The following is a 12,855-nucleotide window of genomic DNA, read 5'->3' as shown; positions in this document are numbered from 1 at the left end:
TGATACCAGTGGCAGACCTGGAGGCCTGTCTTAGGCCCCGAGCTGCCATGGTAACCTATTGAAGACAATAGGGAATGGATAGAAAAATAGTAATTTCCCTCTGGCGCATCCTTTGTTGAAATTTTTTTTTCATTCAAGAGAGGTGTTTCAGGCTAAAACGGACTTTATTCAGGTACAATTACACTAAAAAATTTTCGAGATCGTACTGATCTCTTCCTCAGGTAGTGTATGAGTGTTTAACAATGGAAAACAGTCTCTGTTTTATAACACAGACAAGGAGTTAACAAGGAAACAACTACCGGGTCAGATTGACAGGTCAAACAACAGCTTAAAAGAAAGGTATGTATAAATAATTTCGTTTATCTGTTAAAATTCAATGTTAGTATACAAATAATCTGTTTAAACCTTACGTGTTATAGTAGAATTATTTTGGTCTTATATTTGTCCATAGGTTTAAATATATAAATAGACAATGGTAAAAACGATATCAATATTTAAAAGAGACAGACTGACCTGTCATATCAGAGAGAGGGTACTATAAATATATTATAAAATTGAATAGACAACTAAAATAATTTAAAATAAGAGAAGTGTAATTATAATATTGACTAAAATATATTAAAATATCAAAACATCACTTTTAATATGCAAAAAATAAAATAGTTCATTTTTATTGTGGTTAACCCACTTTATAATGAATGGATATTATTAGTTTTTATATAATCATATCATAGTACTGTATTTTTATTATCATAATTCGTTAACAGTAATGAGCTATTTTGTTTTTAATGTGAATATTCGTTCAATGTGTAAAAGAAAGCACTTGCCGTTATTGCGTTCTTATGTAATTATAAAATGAATAGTCTTTTAGCTTCAAGAAATTATCCTATTATAAAAGCTTTATTATAAGTAAGTAATAGGTTTGTTATAATTAAATGATTGTCTCCATTTTGTCGTTCAATCCTTCTGGAACTAGTGTTTTTAATTTGTAGATCCAGAAGTTCTCTCTGTTGCATAAAGTCGCAAATCTGTTGGTATTAGATGCCATGATTTGTTCAATGGGAGTAATTTTGAAACAATCAAAATTATTACTGTGTGACAACATACAGTGTCTGGAGACACTATGTAGCATGAATTTGTTCTTGCAGTTGGACCTATGTTTATTTACACGGCAGTGTAATTGTTGTGTAGTTCTGCCCACATATTGTATGCCACATTGGCAGTTTATGAAATATATGACATATTGTGACTGACAATTTAAATGCTTATCAATTTCATATATATTTTTTGTTTGATTTGATGTGAACGTATCAGTTTCAGTAATCATATTACAACATAGGCATCTTATTCTCCCACATTTCGAACTGCCTTTTTTCGTGTGTTTGACAATAGTAGTTACTTCGGTTTCATTCTTGTGATCAGGAAAAATTACTCTGCTGGGTGCTAGTATATTTTTAATAGTTTTTGCTCAAAGTATTGTATAGTTTCCCCCACACTAATGTTATATCTCCTCCCAAATGTTTGTTCAGTTTAAATAAATTGTTTTAAGTAATACAGGATATGACCTCCATTAGAAAAACATTTTTTTTTAAATCAAATCATAACAAAAATGTTATACAGCTTACAAACATTTTCTTTATACCTACACTAACATTTGTACCCATTGATTGATTTATCTTAGCACAGACGCCTATTACAAAATAATCCTAAGCAATATTAGGAAGATTAGGAAGACAGCGCCACTCTTGCATATGGGCTGTATCTGGTATTGCAGGACAGCACCATTCAAGTGATTAGTAGTGAGCTGAAATGCCAGACACAGTCCATACACAAGAAAGGCGCTGTTTAAGAAAGAGAGCAGTCATATTTTTCTCATTTCATACAACCTCTTTAAACAAAAATAGAAGAATCCAATGTGTTGGAAAATCTAATACACCATACAGCTATGACTCTGAGAATATGAAATTTGCCGAATCCAGTTCCTGTACAATATTATATTAGAAGTGATTCATTTTGGTTTCTTGAGATATAATATTACTTTGTTTTCTACATTTTTTTTCTAAATGCAGGAGAACAATGTGACTGATGTTGTAGAATTTGTCCTCTTGGGTTTTCAGGGTGGCCCACAGCTAAGAATTTCCCTCCTATGTCTGCTTTTTGTATTATTTTGCCTTACGATATGTGGGAATCTCCTGATCATCACCCTGGTGTCCACCAGCAAGAACCTCCACACTCCAATGTATTTCTTCATCTCACAACTTTCCATCAATGATATTTTACTGCCATTGAATATTGTCCCTAATATGCTGCACATTCTCCTGAATAATGGGGGGACCATCACTTATATTGGCTGCATGACTCAGTTTTTATTTTTTGCCTCCTTTGAAATGTTTGAATGTCTTCTCCTCACAGTGATGTCTTATGACAGATATGTGGCCATCTGTAATCCCCTCCGTTACACCATTATCATGACAAGCGGGTATTGTGTCAGATTGGTCGCTATCTCCTGGTTGGTCGGTTTTTCCTGTGCATTCAGTGACACCCTAACAATATCAAGGCTAAAGTTCTGTGGACATAATATCATCGACCATTTGTTCTGTGATTTTCTTCCCTTACGGGAAATTTCCTGTTCTGATACATTTCCTTTAAAACTACAAGTGTATCTTCTAAGTATTCCGTTATCGATTATTCCCGTCACACTTATTGTTATCTGTTATGTTAACATTGTCCGTGCTATCTTACGGATCTCATCTAATATCAGTAGACAGAAAGCCTTCTCCACCTGTAGCTCCCACCTCATTGTGGTCTTTATCTATTTCTTGACTCTCTTCAGTGTTTATGTTCTTCCAACAAGTGGACAATCATCGGACATGAATAAAATCCTATCCCTGCTGTACACTGTATTTACTCCTCTGTTCAATCCCATTATATACAGTCTGAGAAATAAAGACATTAAGAAAGCCGTACAGCAAAATATTCAGAAATATGTGCAATCTGTTGTAATTTTCTCTTAACCTCTTGCTGTCGCAGCCAGTATTCATCTTCCTGATAGAGCCATATTTATGTAACTTTATGAGTTTATACCTTTGGAATGCTTTTACTTATCCTAGCAATTCTTAGTGAGCAATTCTCAGTTTTCTTGTGACACGTTATACTTTATGTTAGGGGTAAATTTTGGTCAATACATTTAATATTTATTTGTGAGTCACAAAGATTTATCAAAAATGTAGAAAAATTATAATTTTTCGAAGTTAGATTTTCTCTGGTTGTAAGACAGTTATACGACATAAAATAGTTGCCAATTACCATTTCCCATGCATCTTCTTTTACTGGCATCATTTTTTTTTAAATATATTTTTATTTTTTAGGATGTCAGGAGATGTACAAGTCTAGCAGTCATTTTTCCCATTTTCAAGATCATTTCCAAAACCTTTTTTAGGGACCAATTCAACTCTGAAGCGTCTTTAAGGTTTCTATATGTTAGAAACCACATGTAAATTACTCCACATTAAAAACAGCAGCTTTTAAACCATTAGCACACCATGACGTTCTGGTACGTCATGGTGCGGGGGGAAAGTATGGAGCGGTCTCACGCGCTAAGCCTGCTTCTTACATTGCGGGTGTCGGCTGTGTATTACAGATGACACCCTGCACTAATGATCAGTGAAATAAAAAATATTAATAGCGACCGCGGCATACAAGCTGTTAGAAAGAGGGGGTGAAACTCACTGACAGCCTATCGTCCTTTCCTTGACGCAATCGCTGGGAGCGGATGTGTTGTCATGGCAGACTGGGGGCCTAATGACTGCCCCAAGAACTGCCTTCACTCTGCCTCTGTTAGGGTATGTTCACACAACTTAGCAAAATATGTCTGAAATTACGGAGCTGTTTTCATGCGAAAACAGCTCCTGATTTTCAGACGTTTTTGTAACTACTCGCGTTTTTCGCGGCGTATTGTATGGACGTTATTGGAGCTTGTTTTTAATGGAGTTATATGAAAAACGGCTCCAAAAACGTTCCGAGAAGTAACATGCACTTCATTTTAGCTGGCTTCTTTTTACGTGCCGCCTTTTGACAGCGATGCGTAAAATAACACCTCGTGGCAACAGAACATCGTAAAACCCATTGAAAGCAATGGGCAGATGTTTGTAGGCGTAATGGAGCCGTTTTTTCAGGCATAATTGGAGGCGTAAAACACCCGAATTAGGTCTGAAAACAGTGCGTGTGATTATACCCTTAAACGTTGCTTCTGGCAGGGCTTAACAGATACCTGCAACAATGACAATATATTGCAATACATTAGTATTGCAGTGTATTGAACCAGCAATCTGAAAATGGCTGGTTCAAGTCCACTAGGGATACTAATAAACAGTGTAAAACAAAAAGATAAATTAAGTTTTCAGTAGTGAAAAAAATAAAAATAAATTAAAAGTAAAGAAAAAAAAACTTTTCCCATTTTGTTCTGAAGTAATATATGTGTATATATATATATATATATATATATATATATATATATATATATATATATATATATATAACAGGAAAGGCAGGTATAAATAGACAGAGGGCGGGAGCTAGCTCCGTCTGGCCAGGCTGCGATAGGCTCTCCCACTCCTAAGCCTGCCATCCTAAGTGGTGGAAGATGGAGTCAGTCTCAGAGACGTAGATTCAGGTGCAGACTGATTAACTATGGGAGTTAACTCCGAAGCTGTGCCTGGCAGATCCTTTAAATATATATATTTAAAGGATCTGCCAGGCACAGCTTCGGAGTTAACTCCCATAGTTAATCAGTCTGCACCTGAATCTACGTCTCTGAGACTGACTCCATCTTCCACCACTCAGGATGGCAGGCTTAGGAGTGGGAGAGCCTATCGCAGCCTGGCCAGACGGAGCTAGCTCCCGCCCTCTGTCTATTTATACCTGCCTTTCCTGTTCCTCCTTTGCTTGTGATTCTTCTCGTGTGGTTTCCTGGCCCAGCTACAGCTCCTAACTATTTGATCCTGCTCCATACTGACCCTGACTTACTGACTACTCTCCTGCTCTGCGTTTGGTACCTCGTGCTCTCCTGGTTTGACTTGGCTCGTTCACCACTCTGGTTGCTCACGGTGTTGCCGTGGGCAACTGCCCCTTTCCCTTTGCTTTGTATTCCCTTGTATGTTTGTCTCGTGCACTTACTGAGCGTAGGGACCGCCGCCCAGTTGTACCCCGTCGCCTAGGGCGGGTCGTTGCAAGTAGGCAGGGACAGAGTGGTGGGTAGATTAGGGCTCACTTGTCCATTTTCCTACCCCCGTCGTTACATAATCACAAGCCCATACCTAGTCTACCCTGGTCCCTGACACCACTATGGACCCCCTTGAGACCCTGGCTCAGCAAATGCAGGGTCTCTCCCTACAGGTCCAGGCCCTGGCTCAGAGGGTCAACCAGCCTGATGCTACCTTGGTAGTTCCCCTCACCTCACCTCTTGAACCCCACCTCAAGTTGCCCGACCGGTTCTCAGGGGACCGGAGGGCTTTTCTCTCCTTTCGGGAGAGTTGTAGGCTTTACTTTCGCTTAAAGCCTCATTCCTCAGGTTCTGAGAGCCAGCGGGTGGGTACAATTATGTCCCGGCTCCAGGAAGGGCCCCAAAAGTGTGCCTTCTCCTTGGCTCCTGACGCCCCTGAACTTTCCTCCGTTGATCGTTTCTTTTCTGCTCTCTGACTCATTTATGACGAGACAGACAGGAATGCCTTTGCCGAGAGTCAGCTGGTGACCTTACGTCAGGGTAAGAGACCTGTTGAGGAGTATTGTTCTGACTTTAGGAAGTGGTGCGTAGCTTCTCGGTGGAATGACCCTGCCTTAAGGTGCCAGTTTAGGTTGGGTCTGTCGAATGCCCTGAAAGACCTGCTAGTTAGCTATCCCTCTTCTGACTCCCTAGACCAAGTTATGGCTTTAGCGGTACGACTTGACCGACGTCTCAGGGAACGACAACGTGAACGTTTATGTGTTTTCTCCTCCGACTCCCCCATGATGCCTCCCGAGGTTCCGTTGCTTCGCTCTTCCCCGGAAGACTCAGAGGTACCTATGCAACTCGGGGCCTCCGTGTCCCCCCAACAGCGTAGAGAATTCCGCAGGAAGAATGGTCTCTGCTTCAACTGTGGGGATGACAAGCATCAAGTGAACAACTGACCTAAGAGTAAGAATGCAGCCGGAGAACTTCCGCGCCTAAGTGATCATCGGGGAGGTCACTTGGGCGCACAGGTATTTCCCGTAAATATGAAACGTAATAAGATCTTGCTTGCCTTTCAGGTCTCTTTTGGTGGTAGGTCTGCTACCGGCAGTGAGTATCGACTCCACTCCTCTTGCTAATGGTTATTTTACACAGCATACCCCTGTTTTTGAACTCCTTGTTGGCTCCATGCATTTGGAGCAGTGCTCTGTACTGTTGATGCAGGGATTATCGTCCGATTTGGTTTTAGGCCTTCCCTGGTTGCAGTTGCATAATCCCACATTTGACTGGAATACTGGGGAGCTTACCAAATGGGGTAATGAATGTTTTATGTCATGTTTTTCTGTTAATTCTATTTCTCCCCCTGAGGAGGTGAACACGCTACCCGAGTTTGTTCAGGACTTCGCTGATGTTTTCTCTAAGGAGGCCTCCGAAGTGTTACCTCCTCATAGAGAATACGATTGCGCTATCGAATTGGTACCAGGAGCTAAGCTTCCTAAGGGTAGGATATTTAATCTTTCTTGTCCCGAACGTGAAGCCATGAGAGAGTATATCCAGGAATGCCTGGCCAAGGGTTACATTCGCCCCTCTACTTCTCCAGTAGGTGCTGGCTTCTTCTTCGTAGGGAAGAAGGATGGTGGTCTTAGGCCATGAATTTACTACCGTAACCTGAATAAGGTCACTGTAAGGAACCAGTATCCCCTTCCTTTGATTCCTGATCTCTTTAATCAGGTTCAGGGGGCCCAATGGTTCTCTAAGTTTGATCTACGGGGGGCGTATAACCTTATCCGCATCAAAGAGGGGGATGAGTGGAAGACTGCGTTTAACACGCCCGAAGGTCATTTCGAATACCACGTCATGCCCTTTGGGTTGTGTAATGCTCCTGCGGTCTTCCAGAATTTCATAAATGAGATTTTGAGAGATTACCTGGGGATATTTCTTGTAGTGTACCTTGATGACATACTGGTGTTTTCCAAGGACTGGTCCTCCCACATTGAGCATGTCAGGAAGGTGCTCCAGGTCCTTCGGGAAAACAAACTGTTTGCGAAAACCGAAAAATGTGTGTTTGGGTTACAGGAGATACCATTTTTGGGTCAAATCCTCACTCCTCATGAATTCCGCATGGACCCCGCCAAGGTTCAGGCTGTGGCGGAATGGGTCCAACCTGCCTCCCTGAAGGCGTTACAGTGTTTTTTGGGGTTCGCTAATTATTACAGGAGATTTATTGCTAACTTCTCGGTCATCGCTAGGCCTCTTACGGACCTCACTCGCAAAGGTGCTGATCTCCTCCACTGGCCTCCTGAGGCTGTCCAGGCTTTTGAGGTCCTTAAGAAGTGCTTTATCTCGGCCCCTGTGCTGGTTCAGCCCAAACCAAATGGAGCCATTTATTGTGGAAGTTGACGCATCCGAGGTGGGAGTGGGGGCTGTCTTGTCCCAGGGTACCAGGTCCCTCACCCATCTCCGCCCCTGTGCCTACTTCTCCAGGAAGTTTTCGCCCACTGAGAGTAACTATGATATTGGCAACCGCAAACTCTTAGCCATTAAAGGAACAGTGTCATCACAAATTATTTTTTTATATGTTAAAGATGTTAGTGCTTTATTAAAAACGTTTATATTCATTTGTGTGTTTGTGTTTTACTTTTTCTTATTTTTACACTTTTTCTTCCCTATGGGGGCTGCCATTTTTTGTTCCATTTCTGTCTGTGTCGATTAACGACACATACAGACATGGAATACGGCAGCCACAGTCCCATAGGGACTGCGAACGGCTCCCGTCCCATTGACTTCCGTGTACGGTGTCTGTGTGGGAACTGCGCATGCGCCGCTCCCACACAGTCCAATTCGAAATTGGCGCCGTCCGGCGCCATTTTCCTGTGGACCGGAAGTCGCGGCCGGACAGTAATATTACTACTTCCGGTCGCGGCTTCCGGATTTGTGCACTTGGACCAGCGGCAGCAAACGGAGCGGACGGGCCGGAGGGAGCCGCGGCGGCAGGAGCAGGTAAGAGATTTCAATGTATGTTCGTGTTTGTGTGTGTTTACTACTGTATGTAAACCTACTACGCTGTGTGTTAGCTCAAAAAATGGCGACACACAGTGTAGGAGGTTACACCGTTCAAACCCCTCGTTTATCCCGGCACTAGCCAGGATAAAGGAGGGGGGGATGCTGAGAGCTCACTAGAGCGAGAGCTTTTAACCCAATGTTGCAATGCTGCAATTTTGGGAAATAGCTCCATCTAGTGACCAAAAATGGGTAGTATTATAAATTAGAAATAATTTATAATATTTCCTGACTCGTGAAAAAAATAAAAAAAATTTGAACAATGTTTAATCACCCACACACTAAATGTTTAATAAAAAAAAAACAAACATGTTTTTCGGGCAACACCATGCCTTTAAATGGACATTTGAAGAGTGGCGCCACTTCCTGAGGGGGCTAGGCACCAGGTAACGGTCCTTACCGATCACAAGAATCCGGTTTTCCTAGAATCTGCCCGGAGGCTAAACCCGAGACAAGCTCGATGGGCGCTATTTTTTACGAGATTCAACTTTTTGGTTACCTATAGGGCTGGGTCTAAAAATATTAAGGCCGATGCACTGTCGTGTAGCTTCATGGCCAGCCCTCCTTCGGAGGAAGATCCTGCTTGTATTTTGCCTCCTGGTATAATCATTTCTTCTATTGATTCTGATTTAGTCTCTGAAATTGCGGCTGATCAAGGTTCAGCTCCCGGGAACCTTCCTGAGGACAAGCTGTTTGTTCCCCTGCAATACTGGCTAAGGGTACTTAGGGAAAATCATGACTCCGCACTATCTGGTCATCCAGGCATCCTGGGTACCAAACACCTCATTGCCAGAAACTATTGGTGGCCTGGGTTGCCTAAAGACGTTAAGGCCTACGTCGCCGCTTGTGAGGTTTATGCTAGGTCCAAGACTCCCAGGTCCCGACCAGCGGGCTTACTACGTTCATTGCCCATTCCCCAGAGACCTTGGACACATATCTCCATGGATTTTATCACCGATTTGCCTCCATCCCAAGGCAAGTCGGTGGTGTGGGTGGTAGTAGACTGCTTCAGTAAGATGTGCCACTTTGTGCCCCTCAAGAAACTACCCAACGCCAAGACGTTAGCTACCTTGTTTGTCAAACACATCCTGCGTCTCCATGGGGTCCCTGTCAATATTGTTTCAGACAGAGGGGTACAATTTGTTTCATTGTTTTGGAGAGCCTTCTGTAAAAAGTTGGAGATTGATCTGTCCTTCTCCTCTGCCTTCCATCCTGAAACCAATGGCCAAACTGAGAGGACTAAACAATCTCTAGAACAATATTTAAGGTGTTTTATCTCTGACTGTCAATATGATTGAGTCTCATTCATTCCCCTCGCCGAATTTTCCCTTAATAACCGGGTCAGTAACTCATCAGGGGTCTCCCCCTTTTTCTGTAATTTTGAGTTTAATCCACGGTTCTCCTCCATTTCACCTGGTAGTTCCCACAATCCCGAGGTAGAGGTCATTCATCGGGAACTGTGCACAGTCTGGGCCCAGGTTCAGAAGAACCTAGAGGCGTCCCAGAGCGTACAAAGAACTCAGGCTGATAGAAAACGTTCTGCTAACCCCTTGTTTATGGTCGGGGATCTGGTGTGGTTATCGTCTAGGAACTTGCGTCTCAAGGTCCCGTCCAAGAAGTTTGCTCCCCGGTTTATTGGGCCGTATAAGGTCATTGAAGTCCTCAATCCTGTCTCCTTCCGGCTGGAGTTACCCCCATCTTTTCGTATACACGACGTGTTTCATGCCTCCCTCCTTAAACGCTGCTCCCCGTCCTTGGCTCCCTCGAGGAAACCTCCTGTTCCCGTTCTCACCCCTGAGGGGGTGGAATTCGAGGTGGCCAAGATTGTGGACAGCAAGATGGTCCAAGGCTCCCTCCAGTACCTGGTCCATTGGAGAGGATACGGGCCTGAGGAGAGGACTTGGGTACCCGCCCGGGATGTTCACGCTGGGGTATTGGTAAGGAAGTTCCACCTTTGTTTCCCCAGTAAACCAGGTCCACTTAGAAAGGGTCCGGTGGCCCCTCATAAAAGGGGGGTACTGTAAAGGATCTGCCAGGCACAGCTTCGGGGTTAACTCCCATAGTTAATCAGTCTGCACCTGAATCTACGTCTCTGAGACTGACTCCATCTTCCACCACTCAGAATGGCAGGCTTAGGAGTGGGAGAGCCTATCGCAGCCTGGCCAGACGGAGCTAGCTCCCGCCCTCTGTCTATTTATACCTGCCTTTCCTGTTCCTCCTTTGCTTGTGATTCTTCTCGTGTGGTTTCCTGGCCCAGCTACAGCTCCTAACTATTTGATCCTGCTCCATACTGACCCTGACTTACTGACTACTCTCCTGCTCTGCGTTTGATACCTCGTGCTCTCCTGGTTTGACTTGGCTCGTTCACCACTCTGGTACTCACGGTGTTGCCGTGGGCAACTGCCCCTTTCCCTTTGCTTTGTATTCCCTTGTATGTTTGTCTCGTGCACTTACTGAGCGTAGGGACCGCCGCCCAGTTGTACCCCGTCGCCTAGGGCGGGTCGTTGCAAGTAGGCAGGGACAGAGTGGCGGGTAGATTAGGGCTCACCTGTCCGTTTTCCTACCCCCGTCGTTACAATATATATATATAAAAAAAAATATTTGATATAGTTTTGTCCATAAAAGTCAGTACTACTACAATATAGTTTTATTGGTATAGTATTAAAAATAGGGCACTAAATGCCTAAAGTACTGAGTGTAGGCGAAGGCACACAGATCCACGGTCCCTGATAAATGTCAGGAAACAGGTGATATTGAAAAACCTTTCAATCGATATGACACAAGACAGGGGTAGCAGTAGTACTCCTCAATCACTTGCCATAGTGATACAAAGGTAAACAAGCCTCCTTGAACTGTCCTGTATGCACAAAGAAACAGACGTGCCACACTGGACATGCACAGGGGACCTAAGCAAATGTAGATGTGGTCTGGTTACCACAGTAAAGCAACGTCCCAACGCGTTTCTGCAGCCCTGCAACTGTTTTGTATTCTCCGGCTCAGACCATCTATCAGTGTCTCAGTACACGCCGGAGAATACAAAACAAACAGCAGAAAATGTGCTGTTCGGCAGTTCATTAATAATAAGCGAATTTAACCCCTGAGGACGCTGCCCTGTAGGTACAGGGCTGCAGAAACGCGTTGGGACGTTGCTTTACTGTGGTAACCAGACCACATCTACATTTGCTTAGGTCCCCTGTGCATGTCCAGAGTGTGGCACGTCTGTTTCTTTGAGCATACAGGACATTTCAAGGAGGCTTGTTTACCCTTGTGATTGAGGAGCACTACTGCTACCCCTGTCTTGTGTCATATCGATTGAAAGGTTTTTCAATATCACCTGTTTCCTGACATTTATCAGGGACTGTGGATCTGTGTGCCTACGCCTACACTCAGTACTTTTGGCATTTAGTGCCCTATTTTTAGTACTATACAAATAAAACTACTTTTAACGTTTTTCTAGGCAGGACTATACATTTATTAATTAACGTTTACTATTTACACTGATTTTTTGGAATTGATTGTAAATGAGCCTAAAATATAGCCATCGTGCCGAGGTTTTTCTGGACGAACCGCACAACGCAGGTTCATGAGTTGTGGTAGGCATACTCAGGACATGGCGATGCATGAACGTTCCAGGGCTCGGAACTTCACAATAAACAGATAACTGGACCTCATAGGCCCAGATGCGGCCAAATCCATTACGATCGAGCGTATCCACAGGGCATTGCGGGCCAAGCCTCGCCCCAACGATCCTCCAAGGGATATAGTATGCGGTTTGCTTAGTTATACGTACACTGCTGCCATATTGAAAGCTGCGAGAAATAGGAATGCTTTGACCTCTGAAACTTCTACAATTCAAATTTTTCAAGATATTGCTCCTTCAACTTTAGCAAAAAGAAGAGTGCTTAAACCCTTACTGGATGCCTTGCAGGAGAAAAAAAATTACAATTTAGATGGCTCTTTCCGTTTGGTATTGCTATATCTAAAGACGGCCACCAAATCATCATTAAAAAACCTGCGGATCTTGTAGCTGCTTTGGAGAAGTTGGATATTCCACCTATGGACATCCCGTTGTGGCTTCCGTCTACTGTGATGGACTTACCTCCTTTACCTGGTCCTTCATTTTGGAATCAAACCTCAAAAACCACTTCACCTAAAGCCAAGAAGGCTCATACTCGTGCTAGACAGTTGGACACCTGACTGTCTTCTCGGAAGTTACCTGATGGTTCCCTGACCTACCTGCTTCTCCACTAGGTCTGTGGAAGAAGCGTTGTGAGTAACATACAGATCTCCCACAATGTCTCTTCCTAGATTACCATTTTATATTTATGAGGTGATAATGTTTTTTCTCATACTGTGATCTGAGTTTATATATACCTTTGATGTGTAACCTTTTTTACCATATGTTCTGGTATGTTTTTCAGTGTAAGGATTACTTGTTGGTATATGTCTAATGTGTATTCAGTCCTACAGGATTTTTATGTACCTCAAGATTTCCTCCTGTGGATAAGGACATGCTTCCATACTTATATGACTTATCATCCCTACGAGCTATTGCTGTCCTTATGGTTGCTAGCAACCTTTTTGTTTCT

At 43.2% G+C, this 12,855-nt stretch overlaps 1 protein-coding gene across 1 annotated transcript; it reads left to right on the top strand.

The window, feature by feature from the left end:
- Positions 1 to 2,063: 2,063 nt before the first annotated feature.
- On the top strand, positions 2,064 to 3,014 carry LOC142750691 (olfactory receptor 11L1-like). Its single transcript, XM_075859678.1, has one exon. It carries the CDS (start codon positions 2,064 to 2,066, stop codon positions 3,012 to 3,014), a length of 951 nt encoding a protein of 316 aa, XP_075715793.1.
- The last annotated feature ends 9,841 nt before the right edge of the window (positions 3,015 to 12,855 follow it).

This window comes from Rhinoderma darwinii, chromosome 3 (genome assembly GCF_050947455.1).
Source record: "Rhinoderma darwinii isolate aRhiDar2 chromosome 3, aRhiDar2.hap1, whole genome shotgun sequence".
NCBI lineage: Eukaryota > Metazoa > Chordata > Amphibia > Anura > Rhinodermatidae > Rhinoderma > Rhinoderma darwinii.
Note: the sequence above shows the minus strand (reverse complement) of the source record. Positions and strands in the feature narration are given on the sequence as shown.

Excerpts from the sequence above, each read along its gene's own strand:
- LOC142750691 (XM_075859678.1), top strand. The coding sequence starts at position 2,064 with ATGCAGGAGAACAATGTGACTGATGTTGTAGAATTTGTCCTCTTGGGT.